This window comes from Mesoplodon mirus, assembly GCF_964341445.2.
Source record: "Mesoplodon mirus genome assembly, chromosome: 6".
NCBI classification, from domain to species: domain Eukaryota; kingdom Metazoa; phylum Chordata; class Mammalia; order Artiodactyla; family Ziphiidae; genus Mesoplodon; species Mesoplodon mirus.
In genome coordinates this window covers 147352750-147371091 of record NC_138982.1, presented here as the reverse complement: position 1 = coordinate 147371091, position 18342 = coordinate 147352750, and the positions used below count along the sequence as shown (strand labels likewise).

Here is an 18342-nt window from a genome sequence, read left to right as displayed (position 1 = left end):
TAGCTCACCACAGAGCACCGAGCAGAGTTCCCTGTGCTATACAGCGGGTTCTCATTAGTTATCTATTTTATACATAGTAGTCAGTCCCAATCTCCCAATTCATTCCACCACCCCCTTCCCCCCTTGGTCTCCATATGTTTGTTCTCTATGTCTGTGTCTCTATTTCTGCTTTGCAAATAAGTTCATCTGTACCATTTTTCTAGATTCCACATATATGCATTAATATACGATGTTTATTTTTCTCTTTCTGACTTACTTCACTCTGTATGACAGTCTCTAGGTCCATCCATGTATCTACAAATGACCCAATTTGGTTCCTTTCTATGGCTGAGTAATATTCCATTCTATATATGTACCACATCTTCTTTATCCATTCATCTGTCAATGGACATGTAGGTCACTTCCATGTCCTGGCTATTGTAAATAGTGCTGCAGTGAACAGGGAACACTCTCGCGCTGTTAGTGGGAATGTAAATTGATACAGCCACTATGGAGAACAGTATGGAGGTTCCTTAAAAAACTAAACATAGAACTACCATACAACCCAGCTATCCCACTGGACATATACCCTGTGATAATATGTATCTTAAGTTTACTTTTATCAAAGCATGTTCATGTCAGGCTCTAAACCAACATATGTGTGAGCACTGAATTAATTCATGCTGATTAAACTCCCTACCTTTAGCTGCTTAAAACACACACACACACACACACACACACACACACACACAGGGAAACAAAAAAGCAGAAAAAGAGAAGAAAACAACAAAGAACATGGGCAACAAATAGAAAGTGGTAATAAATACTGTGGGTGTCGATCCAACTAGATCAATAATCACTTTGAATGCCAATGGTCTAAATACACCAGTTAAAAGAGAGATTGTCACAGTGGATCAAACAACAAGAAACAATTATACGTGGTCTATAAGAACCCACTTTAAATATACAGTTATAGATTAAAAGTAAATGGATGGGGGACGTGGTCCAGTGGTTAGGACTCTGCGCTTCCACTGCAGGGGGCACGGGTTCCATCCCTGGTTAGGGAACTAAAATCTCACATACCCTGCGGTGCAGCTCAAAAGAAACAAACAAAAAAGTAAATGGATGGAGAAAGATTTACCATGTAAACACTAATCAAAAGAAAGCAGAAGTAGCTATGTTAATTTCAGACAGAGCAGACTTCAAAGTAAGGAAAGTGATCAGGGATAGTGAGGGGCATTACACAATGATAAAGGGACAGCTCTCCAAGAAGACGTAGCAATCCTTAATGTGTACGCACCTAACAACAGAGCATCAAACTGCATGAGCAGAAAAGTGATAGAACTGCAAAGACTAATAGATCAACCCACTGTCATAGTTGGAGACTTTGACAACCCTTTCCCAGAAATGGTCAGAGGCAGCAGGCGGAGAACCAGTAAGGACATAGTTGAACTGACCACCACCATCAATCATCAGGGTATAATTGACATTTATAGACTACTTCATCCAACAACAGCAGGATACACAGTCTTTTCAAGCTCACACGGAACATTCGCCAAGGCAGACCACATTCCGGGACAAAAACAAACCTTAACAAATTTAAAAGAATAGAGATAATACAGTGGTCTCTCAGACCACAGTGGAAGTAAACTAGAAATCAGTAACAGAAAGATAACTGTAAAATTCAAAATACTTGGGAGATTAAACACACTTCTAAATAACAATGGGTCAGAAAAGAAATCATAACAGAAATTGTTCAAGTATTTTGAATTTTGTCAAATTTCTGTGCATTAATTGGTAGTCATGTGATTTTTCTTCTTTAGATTATTAATACAGTCAATTACATTGAATGACTTTAATATACTGAACCAGCCTTGAATTCTGAAGATAATCTCTCCTCTGTTGCAGCGTGGTGTTCATCTTATGTATTGCTCAATTCAATTTCCTATGATTTTCAAGGATTTTTACATCAATGTTCCTGAGTGTTACTGGTCTGTAGTTTTCATTTTTTGTACTAACTTTGGTTTTGGTATTAGTGTAATGCTGGTCTCATAAAATTAATCAAATATTTTATAGTTTCTCTATGTGCTTTGTTCTTAGAAAGAGCTTCCCATCAGATACATTTTTAGTGATTGTTTCATGTTTCTTTCCTTAAAAAAAAAAAAAACAAAAAGCTTAACTCTATAACCCATCTGGAATTTATCTCAGCATATGGTGTGAGGAAGAATCTAACCATTTTCTCCAAAATAACTGCTTCGGCCCCACGTTTGAATGATTATATAGCTGTACCCCACTGAATAGAAACCTCTTATTATTATAAACTAAACACACGTATATTTGGGTTTGTTTCCCAACTTTCTTCATGTCAGCAGCAGAGTAGGGAGATTGGGGACCTGAGGTCTGAGAACAGGCAGTGGACAGGAGGGGAGATGCCAGGGAGGCAAAAAGCACAGAAAAAGAGGGGCAGCCACAGGGCACGGAGGGTTCTGTGCGGGACACAGTATGGCCCAGCTGATGGGTCTGTGATACTGCCGGACTCACAGCCCCGTCTCCACGTCTGCTACTTGGCCCACAACGGCCACACGGCCCCTCCCGGTCTGCACAGAACCACCAGGCCCTCCAGTTCCACGTGGTCAGGCACTTCGCCCTGAGCCACTCGGTACCCCAGGCTGTCCTCACTGTCCTGTCGCCACAGTCCTCACTACCCCTCTGACCACACGTTCTGCAGTGGACAGGCGAGCACCAGAGGGCCGCGGGTTTTTTCTCCACCCCTTCGTTGCACGTGCTCTGCTGCCCCCCGTGACCACGCCCCCTCCCGGCCCGGCCACGCCCCCTCCACGGACCCTGCACCTGCGGGTGAACAGGCCTCCCCAAGCCCGCTGGCCCACCCCTCTGTCCCCCTCCAGCCCTCTCCTCAGCCGCCCCCTCGGCCGGCGCATTCCCAGCGGCCTCTGCTGTGTCCCCAAGGCCCCGCCCCCGCACGCCCCAGGGGTCCCTGCACCGTCCCCCCTCTGCTCCGCAGGCCTCACCATGCCCTGCAGTCCTGGGGCCTCTGCATCATGACCCCTACCCCACTCCTTCCAAGTCCTGGACGCCGCTGGCTGGCTACCTGACACACGCACATGCGGGGAGGCAGACAGCCCAAGTCCAGCCTCCCCCGCTGGACACATGGAGTCCCGCCCCCGGCCCACACCACTGGGCTTCGGGCACATAGGGACAAGGACACCGAATCCCAGGTTTCTGCGCCCCGCCCCCTCTCCACCCCCCGCCCCCCTCCCCTCCTCCCTCCTCCCCCTCCCCTCCCCCCACCCCTCCTCTCTGTCTCCACATAACCCCTCCCAGGGGCAGAGCAGGACCCCAGGCAGCCAGGCTTCCCCGACCCGCACTGCGCCAAAGGACACATCACCACAGCCGGGCTCTCGGTGTCCCCACCACCCCAAGGTGCTCAGTAACATTTACGGAAAGAACGCTAGCGTGCTGGGGGCAAAGGCCAACGCCCGCCTCATGGATTAAAGGGGTAGCAAGTCCCTTTTTCCCGTGCAGCATCTTGTGAATCCACAGCTGTTATTAACAACAAAATTATATCATGGATGCTGAGTCTATTTACACTCTACCTCCAGACAACACAATTTCAACAAGGCTAAAGGCCCAATGTCCCTTACTATCACTTTCCTCAACCTTTGCGACCTGTAAGAAGCTAGGCCAGCACTCTTATTATTCACATAAGTTACTCACTCACTATTTAAATGGATTTCTTGCTGGAAACCCTGGTGGCGCTCCCCTCCCCTTCCCCCAGCTGTCATTTTTCTGGGTTTTGACAGAGACTGAACTTCAGACTGCTGAGCCAGAAAGGGGGCTGGGCTGAGGGTCTGAGGAGACCCGCAGGCCCGGCTTCCACCCACCTCTCACTTACCCTCGGAGCACAGTGAGTTCATAAGCAGGGTGGGTGGGTAGAATCAGAAAACTCTCCACCCTGACCCATGTGAGACTGGGGAGAGAATGTGGGAGAGCCTGGGCCTCGAGCTGGTCATGGATGCAAATCAGGCGCTGCAGACAAAGATTCTGCTGGCATTAAAAAGCCACACATCAAGCACTGGATATTCGCAGGTTCCCAAAGAGAACAGAGTTTATGTAAATCACTCACGAGAAAGTCCCATTAACTTTGATTTAGATTCCTCATAAAAGCATTTTTTTAATCAGTTCAATATTCAAGACATTGAGCCAATGTTCACACAAGAAATCAATTACACATCACCTCAGGAAAAAAGTCAAAATGAATCATGATTTATGAAGATTCCAGAGCCCAGAGCAGCCGCCCCAGCAGTGCCCGCTGCCCCTTACCAGCAGGCAGGTCCCCATCCACTCGGACACCAGCACGTCCACCTTCTCCGGCAGCAGCACGTCCTCCACCTTCTGCTGGAACACGGTGATGATGTCAGCGAAGCCGTTCTGCATGACCAGCTGCCCCGTGTGCTGGGCCATCTCACTGGCCTCCACCGCGTACACCTGCACGTGACAGAAGCACCATCCATGCACGCCCCGACCCCAGACCGCGGCCCGCTGTCCACTCCCCCAAGCTTGAGTCTCCTCGGCTGAGTCAGAGCCAGCAACAGAAGGCAGGCAGCGTGCTGGACAGTGGCGGTGGACGGCGGGCGGCCACGCTGTACCGCCTCCACCTGACGGAGCCCTGGGAGGACCTGCCTCTACTCGTAACTCCACTTTCTGCCTAAACGCAGACACGGGGCTGCAGGTGGACAGAAGCCTCTGCACCCACGTGGGCCGCCCACCCCAGAGCCCCAGGTTCCAACACACGCAGCGACAGTCGGTAACCGACACAGGAGGTTCTTGGCACCCAACCGGACAGTCAGACTTTTAGGGTAGCAGCGGCTAACTACAAATCCAGATCCTCAGGAGGTCCTGAATGCTACGTCCTGGTTCTGGCGGGGTCTGGACTTGGGCGGTCACTGCCCTGCAGTCGCACCTGTAAGCTAGGAACCTCATCCACCTGTGCTGGGGCCGTCGAGAGGCGGCACCTCTCCCTGGCCCAGACGGGCTTTAACAGGAGGAGGACAGGAGCCCAGCAGGAGTCCCAGAGAGTGGCCCATCCTGTCCCTGCCAAGGGTCACTTTCGGCGGGGGAGGACACGGGACGGTGGTCTACACAAGCAGCCCAGCCCAGACACGTGGACGCACGTGTCTCCTTGCATGACTGAAATAAGTTTCAAAACCACAGCCCACCAGCTGCAACTCACTGGGATATTTTCTATTCTGTCCTATGCACCCTGTGCTGCCTGCGACTCATTAAACCCACGTCGCAGCCTCTGGCGGGCTCAGCCTGCAAGAACGCGCCGCCGGTTTCGCCCACGTGGCGGGCGCTTCACCAAGACCCGGCTTCGAAGTCGTGAAAGAGCTGCTGCCTCCCACTCACGGCTCTAGGCTGAGCATAATGTGCACAGAAGAGGCTGATGATGCCAGTCCCACAGCCGACATCCAGAATCACTTTATCTTTCAGGGATTCTTTATTCTGCAGGATAACGCTGTGGTACTTGGTCGTTCGTGGCTGGTCTGCCAACATCTCCAAGTGAAGTTTCTAGGGGAAACACACAGGAAGGGAGGATCACTGCCTGCGGCTGGAGCTGTGCCGAGCTCTGGCTGAAGGCGGAGGGTTACAGCCTGACCTACCCACTCGGCCCCGCCACCCCACACCTGAACTACGAGTGACGGCGTTTAAAGAGTCAAAGGCCAAAATATGCAGCAGACACAAGTCAGAGCAGACAGTGAAGGAATGACAGGGAAGCTTCCGGAACCCTCCCCGCTCAGCGCACTGCGCCGCCCCAACAGCCAGGCGAGCGGAGGGGCAGGTGTGGACCACGGAGACGGCGGCGGAGGAGCGGCCACGTTCCCGTCCAGACGCAACGTGGCCACGATCCGCCCAGAGCGAACGGCCAAGACTGGGAGACGCTGCGGGAGGCGCACGCCGCCCCCAACGCGTCCTCTCCGCGCGGGGCCCCGCAAGGCCCCTCACATGACCCGCCTCGCTGCCTGGGGACAGCAAGAGCCTCAGCGCTGGAGGGAGGAGCGACCCCGCTGGCGCTCGGGCCTGAGCGCAGGTCCCCAGCCACACTGCGGGCGGGACCCCCAACCTGAGGACACGCTCCACGGGAATCGGCCGGTCCCCAGGGAGGCGGAGCAAGGCTCCTCCAGACAGTCTTGGGCCACAGAGGCTGCTGGAGCCCCGGCTGCCAGCGAGGCGGCGCCCCCAGCACCCACCCCCACGCCCAACGCCATGGAGACCCAGCTCAAGAGGCACCACGCACCGAGGGACAGGCGGCCCGGCCCCCCAGATCAGGTCAGCGCCAACAGGAGGCCTGCACGGGCCTCGCGGGCCCCGTGCCTCCTAGGAGACGGACAAAGGGAGGCCGCCGGGGTGGACGGAGTCGAGACCCTGCTGTCCTGCCTGCGGGGCCACCTGACGCCGAGTCAGAAGCAGGATGCGGAGGCCCCACCCAGGGGATGAGGCCGGCATGGCTGCATTCGCCTCGGACACGATACACTTCAGAGCGAAGAGCATCAGGTCGTCACAAGACAGGGATCACTTCAGCGAGAGGACATGACAATTCTAAATATTCTTGTACCTCATAACAAAGCTTCGAAATACACAAAGCAAAAGCCAGTAAAACTGCGACAGAAACAAATTCCCAGTTATAGTCAGAGACTTCAACACCCTTCTCTCAGCAACTGACAGAAGCAGAAAATCAGAAAAGACAGAGACGTGAACAACACTTTCAGCCAACTTAATCCAACTGATAGAACGCTTCACCCAGCCATATACAATAATACACAAAAATATCTAGGAACAGATTTACCAAGAAAGGTACACAACCCTGTATGATCAAAACCTTAGGGCTTCCCTGGTGGCGTAGTGGTTGAGAGTCCGCCTGCCGATGCAGGGGACACGGGTTCGTGCCCCGGTCTGGGAAGATCCCACATGCCGTGGAGCGGCTGGGCCCGTGAGCCATGGCCGCTGAGCCTGCACGTCCGGAGCCTGTGCTCCGCAACGGGAGAGGCCACAACAGTGAGAGGCTCGCGTATCACACACACACACAAAAAAACCCTTAAAACTCTGACACATAACACAAGGCTTAAGAAATGAGAAAAGTCATCACAAAGATGTCACTTCTCCCTAAATTAATGCACGTTTTCCATTAACACATTAGAATGCAGGACAACTGTACGGGGTGGAGCAGGAGCACAACACAACGATAATAAAACTAGTTTTGTTGCAGCAAAAAATAGAAATGAGACTTTTCTGATAAACAAGAACAATAAGCAACAATGAACAGGCTGGGGAAACAGCATAAACAGGCCTGAAAGAGTTAAGCCATCTTGGTTATTCTTTAGCTGTTACTACTGACAAACACTGGTAGCTAGACTTGTCTTTCACAAAGCTAAACAAAGCTAATTACTCTGATTCCACATGAATCGTACCCTGCACCTGGCATTTACTCTCCATGCATTCACTTGTAGCAAATCACCCCTTGTAGCTGTTTACATTTCAGAAAGAAGGTCGCAGGCCGATAACCCAGAGATGAACGGACCCAATTACCAGGCTGCCTGACGCCAGCAGTGACTGTTTTAAAATACTGCAAGAAGAAGAATGCAAGACCTTCACCACTTTGATCCTATCACTTATCCTGGACTGTGAGTTCCACCTATAATACCCTCTGTAATTCCCCAGAACAGGGGGGCACAGTTCTTGAGGCGCTAGCCTGCTGGGTCTTCCCTTTGCCTGGCAAAGAAAATACAAAGCCTCTCTATTTCTTATCCTCCAAATCTCTGTCTCTGTATTTCTATTCGCCATCGGTGCACAGGGAGCCAAAATGCACTGGCAACAGTTTCAAAAAAATAAACAGACGAGGCCATGAAAATGCTAAAAATTAGGAGAAATACTAGAGGCCTAGCTCTTCCAATCATTAAAAAGCATCTGGACCTGCAGAAGAAATAACCAGATCAATGACACAGAACAGAGATTCCCAAAACAGACCCTAACAATTTGACATATGATAAATGAGCGTTTCACATTATGCAGAAAAGGAAGAGTAACCAAAAGCTGGAACAGCTGGATATTTGTGGGGAAATTAAGTCGGAATTTTACCTTATTCTTAACAAGTAAATTCCGGATTGATTTAAATATTTCATTGTTAAAAAAAATGCAATCACAAAAGTTCTAAAAGAAAGCATGGATATTTATAATCTTGGAGTGAAGGCCTTGAAAATAGGACACAAACGCAGAAGCTACAAAGAAAAGAAGGACAAATTAGACCATGTAAAGATAAAAAGTTCCATGGGGGAAAAACAGCAGCAAATGGTCAGTGTGATACATATAAATACAAGCTAAACTGCCTATTTAACATATAAATTGACCGAAATCAAACGAAAAATGGGCAAATTATATGAAAGTTTATCAAAAAATAAGAAATACAAAAGGCCAATAAGATATGAAAGAAGATCAATCTCACTTTAAAAAATGGAAATCAAAACCGAGATACATATTTCACCTTTAAGACTGGAAATCTTTTTTCACTCTGAAGACTTGTGGTGGTGAAATACACCTTCTATGCTGTTGGTATCTTTCTGGCGGGCAGCTTGGCAAGATCCACCCAAGTAAAAAACACATACATACACCCTTCAAATTTACCCAGTGAAAATTCCAGCAAAGGTTTAGCAGGATTTATGTAGGAGGACATCCATTACAGCATTGCCTGCTGTGACGGAAACTAAACATGATCCTTTTCAAATCAACACAATACTCCGCAGCTACTGTAAAGAACAGACCTTCAAAACAGTACAGCTGCGTGAGAAGAGCAAGGTGAAAAACTGTGTGTGAAACTATTCCTCTTCTATAAATTTAAAAGAATAAAACAGATGCAGCTTAGATTTGGAAGAAGCATAAGCACTGTTGCTGAAAAAAATCTCAAGGAGCAGAGTGAGGAGACAGACTTCAGATTATCACTATGTCTTTCTTAGTAGATGGTTTCCATCTCTAAATATGTACACACATCAGGGGTTTTTCATTTCCTTTAACATGTTTAATTGTCAAATATGACATACCTACAAAAAAGTACACTAAAAAGTACTTTAGAGTTTACTTAACATAGTTACATTCCAAACACTCTTGTACCCACACCAGAACCCTACCAGCACCCCGGAGCATCTCACCCGGCCTTGGCAAACATAGAACCCCCCCTTACCAGTAACCCCCATCCAGATTCTCAGGGGAATCAGGTCCCTGATCTCTAGAGCTCCACCACTTATATATACATTCATAGGCAACACCTTTTAACGCTGCCTTATAACTTATATAATTGAATCAAACATAAGGTATTCTTTGATGTCTTGCTTCTTTCACTCAACATTGTATTTGCAACGTTCATCATGCATTTAGTTTTAATTATAAACAGGGTAGTCTGGACCACAGGACCTTGGGTCTTTATTCACATTGGAAAAAAAACAAACTAATAAGTTAGTTATTTATAGGTATTACTGTTGATTTATATAATTTTTTTGTATTTCATTTTTAATGTAAAAGTTATTATTTTTTTAAATACTGAGAAATACTCCACTGCTCAAACAATATCTCTAAACCAGTGGTCTGCACATTACAGCCCGTGGGCCAGTCCAGCCCACCACCTGCTTTTATATGGCCTACAAGCTAAGAATGGCTTTTACATTTTTATACGGTTTTTAAAAACCAAAAGAAGAATATGACACATGAAAATCATATGGAAATAAAATTTCAGTGTCTATGGATAAAGTTTTATTGGAACGCAGCAGCCCTGCTCACTTGAAGTTCTGTACAGCTGCTTCAGCATGTGGATGCCAGGGCTGAGCAGCTAAGGTGAAGAAAACATCTGTGGGCCCTGCTCTGAATGATGAGTAGAAGCCCAGAGATTATTTGTAAACTTAGAACCTAAAACTCGCGAGCAGCGAGCGCCAGCGGCTGGGCGGGCAGGGGAGTCGGTACCAGGGTCCCGTAGCTGCCGAAGTACTCCTCGTCCTGCCACGAGTCCTCGGGGCCCCAGTCCTCCAAGCGCTTCCCCAGGTGGTTCGCGGGGATGTACCCGCAGCAGCCGGCACGCTCACCCCACCACCAGTCGGCAGTGGTTTGTCTCAGGATGAGAATTTTTTCTCCTCTCGAAAAGCTGAGCTATAAAAACATACAGAGAAATGAAAATTAAAGAAAAACCTGTAGTTCGTATTTCCGTGATAAATCCCCCATCACTGGGGCCCAAGTCACAGCAATTTCGAAAAGGAGTCAATGGGTAAATGCATCAACTGACAAGATATGAAAATGATACCAGGATTTTAAGATTTTTGTGGAATATCTACACGAAACAAAAGCACACCTTAATTGATTTTTTTTTAAAAAAAAAGATTAAACGTTTTCAAACAGCGTAAATTTCTTAGAACAAAATTTCTAACAGCCCCTTCACTGTAACTCAGCTAGGTGGTAGCTGATTCGGTTACTGGAGGCTTATGCTAAGAAATTCCTATTACAAAGTAAAGAATGCTACATTCAAGTAAATATTTTTATTTTACACCCAATTTTTCATTAATTAGAATAGGTTCTAAGTAAGAGTTTCAAAGCAGAAACTGAAGCAGGTACCTCCACCCCCTGTTCCTCACCCGGGAATCCTTCACATCAGGCTTGGGACCTGAATTTTTTAGGCTGGGAGGGTCACCCACAGGTCTCCTGTGGCAGTGAAGTATCTGAATACTTCTTTATTTAAATCTGCTATGACTTCTGCAAATTTTACATCTAATCCTGTCCCTGAACATGCTGAATCCACAAAGCATAACCCACATGGCTACCTGCGTCTCATCAGTGGCAGAATAGTCTGCGATGGCCACGAACTCCTCGGGGTGCACACTACCCTGGAGGTTCCCCTCCTCGCCCTGCACGGCGGGGTCCTCTCCCTCCTGTTCAAAGCAAGGGAGAAAGGGAGGTGACTGTGGGGCTGCCTGTCCTCTCCGCCCTTCTCTCTGCCTGTCTCTCCATCTGTCTCACTCCGCCTCTGTCTCTGCCTCCCTGTCTCTCTGTCTCCGTCTCTGTTTCTGTCTCTCTCTCTGCCTCTGTCCTCTCCATCTGTCTCTCTGTCTTCGTCTGTTTGTCTCTGTCCCTCTCCATCTGTCTCTCTGTCTCTGCTGTCTCTGCCTCTCTCTCTGTCTCCATTTCCATCTCTGTCTCCGCCTCTGTCTCCGTCTCTCTCTCCGTCTCTGTCCCTCTCCATCTGTCTCTCTGTCTCTGCCTCTCTGTATCTCCGTCTCCGCCTCTGTTTCTGTCTTTCTCCGCCTCTGTCCCTCTCCGTCTCTCTGTCTCTGTCTGTCTCTGACTCTCTGTTTCCATCTCTCTCTCCATCTCTGTCTCCATCTCTGTTTCTGTCTCTCTCCACCTCTGCCTCTCTGTCTCTGTCTCTGTCTGTCTCTCTTGGCTCCAGGTTATTAGGATGGTTTCAAACCAAGATTCACGTGACCACGTTTTCATCCTACAAACACTTGGGGTCGTCTCCACTAGCAGAATGAAAGGATCTCACCCTCCCTCCACCTTGACTTTAGTCTCTAGTACAAAATGACTCGCATCCTTAAGCGAACGTCAGAGAAAGAACAAGAAGGAGGCACCGCGAGTGACCACTTGGTGACTGACCCCATCAGCAGCAACGCTCTGAAGGTGGCGACCGGCCCAGGCGAAAGCAGCCCTGTCTGGGCGTCAGACCCGAGGGCATAGCTGGGCGGCCGTGCTGAGGGCCCACAGGGGGCAGGGCGCAGCCCTCGGGGCGCACTGCTGCTCAGGACTCGGAGGGAGCGCCCTGGGTCTCGGCTGCACGCAGCCCGCCTCCCGTTACGTCCAAACGGGTCTCCCTGGAGGCCACCCCAGAGGCGGCAGGGCCCCAGCTCGCGATCCAGTTCACTGCAGCAACCCTGCCCGGACATACGTTTAACAGATTTTCCTAAACATAACCACCATTCATGTTCATTTTAGAAAACGTGTGGAAGAAAAGAGCACAAAGAGGAAAATTAAAACTAAGTGTGAGCTTGCTCACTGGTCAGAGCTCAATGACGGTAACACGCCACCGTTACAGCGCTTCAGGCTTTCTTCACGTGCACACACAATACCTCCTTACATGGTGTTTACCGGGATCATAAAATTCTGCCTCATGACATATTTTGCACTTATGAAATTCTGAACATTTTTCCCCATTATTAAATACACTTCTAAGCACATTTTCAGTATCTCATAGTATTCCATTCCATGAATTACTGTAACTTATTTATCAAATCTCCTATAAACATTTAAACTGTTTTCAGTTTTGACTAGTATAAGTTATGTTAAGGTGAACTTTAATATGAATCGGTCTGTCCCTGATAGTTTTCTTAGGATAAATTCCTGAATATGACACTGAGGGTCAAGATCTTTTACGGCTTTGACACCACCACCTGATGCCTTCCACGGGGCGGCCGCTTGAGCTCCTGCATGCGAGGACAGAGCCTCGTGAGTTCCCTGCGCCTGATCAACAGTGGATGTTCATCACTGCAGCCTCTGCCAGTCTGAGGGCGAGAAATTACCTCTTGGTTACCTCCATTTGCCTTCCTTTGATTATTAGTGATCAAACATGATTTTACCTATACACTGGTCATCTTTTTATTTTAATAATCACCTGTTTGTATCCTTTGCACATTTTCCTATCACAGTAACGCGACTCGTTTCTGCTCTCCCTCCCTCATCCTGTCCAGCTCCATCCACGCTGTGTGTCACCGGCCCCCCACACCCCCAACCCTCACGGTCGCCTGGTCTACATGGAGTGCATGCAGAGGGAGGAGGGTCCTCACACCTCCCGTGCTCGTGTCACACGTGTGCGCACACAACTTATTTTTCCTTTTGACATAGCTTTTTGTAAAAGATACCAGTTTTAAAAAATTTTTCTTTTTTCACTCACACAATAACTTGTGGCAAACTCCCCGCCTGCAGAACTCTACATAACATACGTATATATGTTATGTATGTACACATGTACATACATAACATATGGCTACATAACATTTCGCAGCGGGGATTCTGCCTGAGGCTTAAGTCACCTTCGACTGATGGACTTGCTCTGGATGTCCAGTTTTCTACCACCACAAGCGTCTGTGCACATTTATCATGACATGATGACACTTTCTCTCTAAGGGATAGACTGACGGGGCTGAAACGTCAACATAGTTTTCACTCAAACGTTTGTCAGATTCTTTCCATAAAGGATGCGGCACTTCACACTTCACCAGCAGTGCATGGAGTAACCGTCTTTAATTTTTGCCAGAGGAGTAGGTGTAAAGACTCCAGAAAAGGTAAACGTGTAGGGAAACACTATTACTTATACTTTATAAAAAAGACTTTTGACAGTATAGAGAAACAATAATAATTTTTGTGGGGTTTATAGCATATATAGAAGTAAAATATGTTACAAAAACAGCACAAAAATAGCGGCTGGTAAATGGAACTAATTTAGAGGATTCTTGTGAAGCGGTCAAAAAAAGACTAGAATAGGTTAAGGATGCATATCATAATTTCTTGGGTGACCATCAGAATAATATTGGGGTGGCCAAAAAGTTTGTTCAGGTTTTTCCCTAACATCTTCAGAAAAACCCGAACAAACTTTTTGGCCAGCCCAAAACAGTACAGCTAAAAAGTCAACAGAGGAGATAACGTGGAATTATAGAAAATATTTTATTAATCTAAAAGAAGGCAAGAATGGAGAAAGGTAAAAAGGAAGAATTGTGACAGAAAACAAACAGCAAGATGTTAGGCTCATGTTAGACTTATGTTACATGTTAATGGACTGAATACTCCAATTAAATGGCAAATATTATCCGACAGGAAAATAAAAGACATAACTATAAGCTCTTTACAAGAGGAACAGTTTAAATATATGGAGTTAGTTTGGCTGAAAATATAGGTATATATGTGTCCGTGTGCCATGCAAACACTAAGACAAAGTAGATGCAAGGCAAGAAGTATTAATAGGTAAAAAGAGAGACTTCATAAAAATAAAAGGGTCAACCAATCTAGAAAACAAAAACTAACCTAAACATATGCACCAAATAACAGAGATTCAAAATATATGAAGCAAAAAGTGATAGATCCAAAAGGAAATAACAAAAAAAATAGACAAATCCACAATCACTGTGGAGATTTTTGAAACGCATCTCTCTCAGTAATTGATAGAACAAATGGACAAAACATCAAACAGGATATAGATTTGAGCAATACTAATAACCCATTTGACAGTGAAGACATGGAACACTACACCCAACAACTGCAGAATAACTTAGTCTCTGCAAGTGCACATGGAACATCCACCAAATAACCCTTACGATGAGACCATAAAGCAGGCCTGAATAAATTTCCAAAGATTGAAATGTTATATTTTCTGACCAAACATAATCAAGCCAAAATTAAATAACAAAAATATAAAATTTCCCATGTTTGGAAATTAAGCAACACGCTTCTGAATAGCCCGGAAATTTTCTAATTTCCATTGTCATACATTAGAAAGTATTTTAAGTGAACAATAATGAAAATACAATGCATTTAAATGTGTGAGGTGCAGCTAAAGCAGTGAATAGAGGAAAAGTTACAGCTTTAAAGATATACACACACACACACACACACAAATATATATGAAAAGAAAGGTTTAAAATCAGTGATCCAAGCTTCCATCTCAGGATGCTATGAAAAGAGAAAATTAAACCCAAATAGAATAGAATAAAGGAAATAAAAGCAGAAATCAATGAAATAGAACACAGATGGACAAAGAGAAAGTTAACAAAGGTTTCTTTGAAAACATAAAATTGATAAAATCCTAAAAAGATAAAAACACAAACTGTGACTATCAGGCATCTCTTCTGTGATGAAGAATGCTATTACCAGGATGAACACAAATATCATTGAAATACTACCATGACTCATAAATAACCAGGAAAACTAAAATCACAAGATACCATTTCTAACCCACAGACTGACCAAAATTAAAAAGCCTGATGTTCTCAAGTGTTAGCAAGCACTTTGGGCTCCTGGCAGACCTGTGAACTGGTAAACCACCTGGGGGAACAATTGCTCATTATCTAGTAAAACTGAAAATATGCAATCCCTTCCATCCTACAATGCCATTATTGGGTAAATACCCTGGAGCACATATGCACAAAGAGACACACTGAAGGATGTTCACTGCAGCACTGTTTGAAATAGAGAAAAACTGGAAGCAATGTAAGTGTCCAACAAAAGGGAAAGAGATAAAATGTGGTATATACCTAACGTACAACAGTAAGACTGAACAGACCTACATACCTACCTGTGAATATGATACATTTCATATAAGGAACACACTAGAGGGACCATCCTTCAGGACTAAACCAGCTGTACCATACATTAAAGACAAATCCCTCAAAAGTAACGTAGGTGGAAAAGGCAGGCTGCAGAGGACACACAAACTATGACACCACTTAGGTAAATCCTAAAAAGCACACACAAACAATATCATATGCTGCTCAAAGATGCCTACTTAAGGTATAAAAGTATAAAAGATGGTGCAGAAGCACAAATATCAATTCATAATTCATAGTAGTGTTTGCACTTGAGACAGAGGAAGAAGAATGGGACTGGGGTTGGGGAACAAACTTTATTTATGTTTTTTTATTCATATATATACTTATATTCTGAAGTAAATATGACAAAATGTTAGCAAGTTTCCACTTCTGTGTAATATGTATTGATACTTGATGTCTGCAATGCTATTCTGTAAATGTTCCAGTAGTTTTTTAATTTCTCAAAAGAAAATTAAGAGATCCATGAAATTAAAACATTTTATGATTAATTTTAATCATATTTTAAGAATCAAATTTTAAGAATATTTTCATAATTTTAAGAAACAGATTAATGAAATGATCCAACTATAAATAAAATTTCTATATATAAAAACCCAAATGAATTTAGAACGATAATTAGAATATAAAGAGAAAAAAAAAAGTTAAAATTGACATCACTGACATGAAAATGTTTTTTAAAAAACATTATTTATTAGAGTATTCTGGTTCTTAATTTTACATAATTGACATTCCTTTAAATTTAAGGTGACTTTTTTTTTTTACTGTTAACTTGAATGAAATTATATGTGTGTCCCAGGCAGATAAACAGTATGAATATATAAATCTTTTCTAATGTCCAACCTGTCTCTAACATATTATGTCTGGGATGTTTTTAAATAACTAAAAAAAAATGTGCTTTCTTCACCAGCTCAAGGGCCAAAAATGGAACCCTAGATTCCTGGGAAGTGTTTACAGTGCCCATTTCAGAACGTCGTATGTGACCTTTACACACTGTGCATTTCCTTTATTTAAGCATCCCCTGGTTAGTGGCCACCCTCCAAGGTCCAAGGAAAATGCCATCACTCTGGGCTGAGCTCCAGTCTCTGTAATGGTCCTGGTCTTTAAATACAAGTTCTCACACAGCAGAACCGAAATTACCTGCAACTCACTTCCGGGGCAGTCACCTGGTGTTGCCATAATTCCTCTGGGATCTGCACATAGCTGCTGCTTTAATGTTTCATTTTCTCCTCCATTTCTATTTTAAAAAGAGATAGAATGAGAAAATGCTTGTTATGTTGCATAATAATTAAGTCCACATAACTTCTAAGGTCCACGAAAAAGGTCCTCTACCAAATGGAAATAAATGTAAAGAATGTAAAGAATGAACAGAAATGAAATTTATAAACATAATTCTTACAAAATCAATTGAAAGCATTTAAAATTTATGAACTCCAAACAGTGTATATTTTCATCACTAGCCTGCAAGGTGTTAATTGTTCATTGGCCAAAGACTTAGTTTCTGTTAGATCACTGGGTTGAATTAAAACAATAAATTGATGTCAATTCCTTCCTTGGAACCCTGACAACTTTAACTCCAATTAGAATTTCCTATCTGGGGCTTTAAAGTGTTTCCACTAACAGGAACCAAGGTCTGCATCTCCCAGAGGCTTTTCTTCTCATTCTCAACCTTATTTTTCCGGTGACAGTGTAACCCATACTACGCTCTGAGATGGATGTGTGTTTTTTTCAATTATACAGAAATTCTTTGTTTAAAATGAGGGCTTCACTTTATCAGTCAAGACGTAATACTTCCTTGGGTGACGTTTGTAATTATAAATACTAATACACATGCATTGCATTTTCGCTGGAAACACTGCATTGGGGCTGGGCCGGTGGGAGGGCGGGGCCGGGTTGACGGATGGGGCCAGGGTGGGCGGGGCGGGATAATGGGGCGGGCCCTGGATGGGGCGGAGCTCGGTTGAGGGGCGGGGCAGGGTTGGGGGAGAGGGCCAACGATCCTGAAGGGCAGGTGGCCAACGGGGTAGGGAGAGAAACAGGGGAAGAGAGGATGAAGGGAGGGGCAGGGCGTGACGCGAGAGCAGAATGGGTAGTGAGGGAAGGGAATGTGACCTGCTCTCTGAGAGGGTGGGAGAGTGGCCCGGAAGCCAAAGGCAGACGGGATGTGGGCGTGGCACTGGGGCGCGGCTCCGGGAGGGGCGGGGCACTGTGGGCGTGGTTGGGGAGGTAGCGGGGCTGCGGGGCGATGGGTGTGGCGCCGTAGGCGTGCTCGGAGGGACGGCGTGGCCCTGGCGGGGGCGGGGCACCAAGCTCGAGGTCAGCACAGAGGCGGGAAGGCGCGGAGAAATCTCGATAGGGAGCGGCGGCCTCGGACCGCCCGCTGACGCACACATCGGGCGAGGACCCCTCACCTGGCATGTCCTGCCCCACGCGCGGTCCAGCCGCCCGAGCTGCCCACGGGAAACCTACCTCAGCCGCGCTTCTCCGCTGAGGTTGGCATCCACACCTCCGACACGGAGGGGCAGCCAGCACCCACCAAGAACCCGAGCCGCCGCCCTCGGCCCGCGCAGGCGTAATGTGCGCAGGCTGCCCGCGTAGAAAGCCCCGCCCTGGAGCCGGCTTTGCGCGCATGCGCCGCCGTACACGCCCCGCTGTCCGGAGAGGGGAGCCAACGCCCTGGACCGCGCAGGCGCAGTGCGCTCGGGGGCATCCCGGCGAAGACCCGGTCCTGGGCCGAGCGCCCCGCGCAGGCGCGCCTCGCGGATCCCGCCTTCGGCCGTTGCGCGAGCCCGGGCGCTGCGCTTCAAGCGTGCGGGCTCGGGCTCGCGTCCCCGGGCGCTGGGGGCAGCCCGGGGAGGGGGCGGGGCGGCGGCGCAGGCGGAGGGGAGCGGGAGCCATCCTGGTCTGGGGGGGTCAGAAACCCTCTATGAATGACAGAAGCGGC

The 18342-nt window shown here is 46.7% G+C and overlaps 1 protein-coding gene across 3 annotated transcripts in view; it reads right to left on the bottom strand.

The window, feature by feature from the left end:
- PRMT2 (protein arginine methyltransferase 2) overlaps positions 1–17993 on the bottom strand; it is a 39531-nt gene extending 21538 nt beyond the window's left edge. For 2 of the 3 annotated variants that reach the window (XM_082624513.1, XM_082624514.1), the window contains exons 1-6: positions 17868–17993; positions 16539–16635; positions 10851–10958; positions 10003–10185; positions 5407–5568; positions 4321–4485 (exon numbers count right to left, since the gene is read on the bottom strand). In XM_082624513.1, coding sequence (XP_082480639.1) covers positions 4321–4485; positions 5407–5568; positions 10003–10185; positions 10851–10958; positions 16539–16577 — 657 coding nt within the window. In that variant the 5' untranslated portion in view covers positions 16578–16635; positions 17868–17993. The remainder of the gene's footprint in view (positions 1–4320; positions 4486–5406; positions 5569–10002; positions 10186–10850; positions 10959–16538; positions 16636–17867) is intronic. The other variant, XM_082624515.1, reaches the window with a different exon arrangement.
- Between the last annotated feature and the right edge of the window lie 349 nt (positions 17994–18342).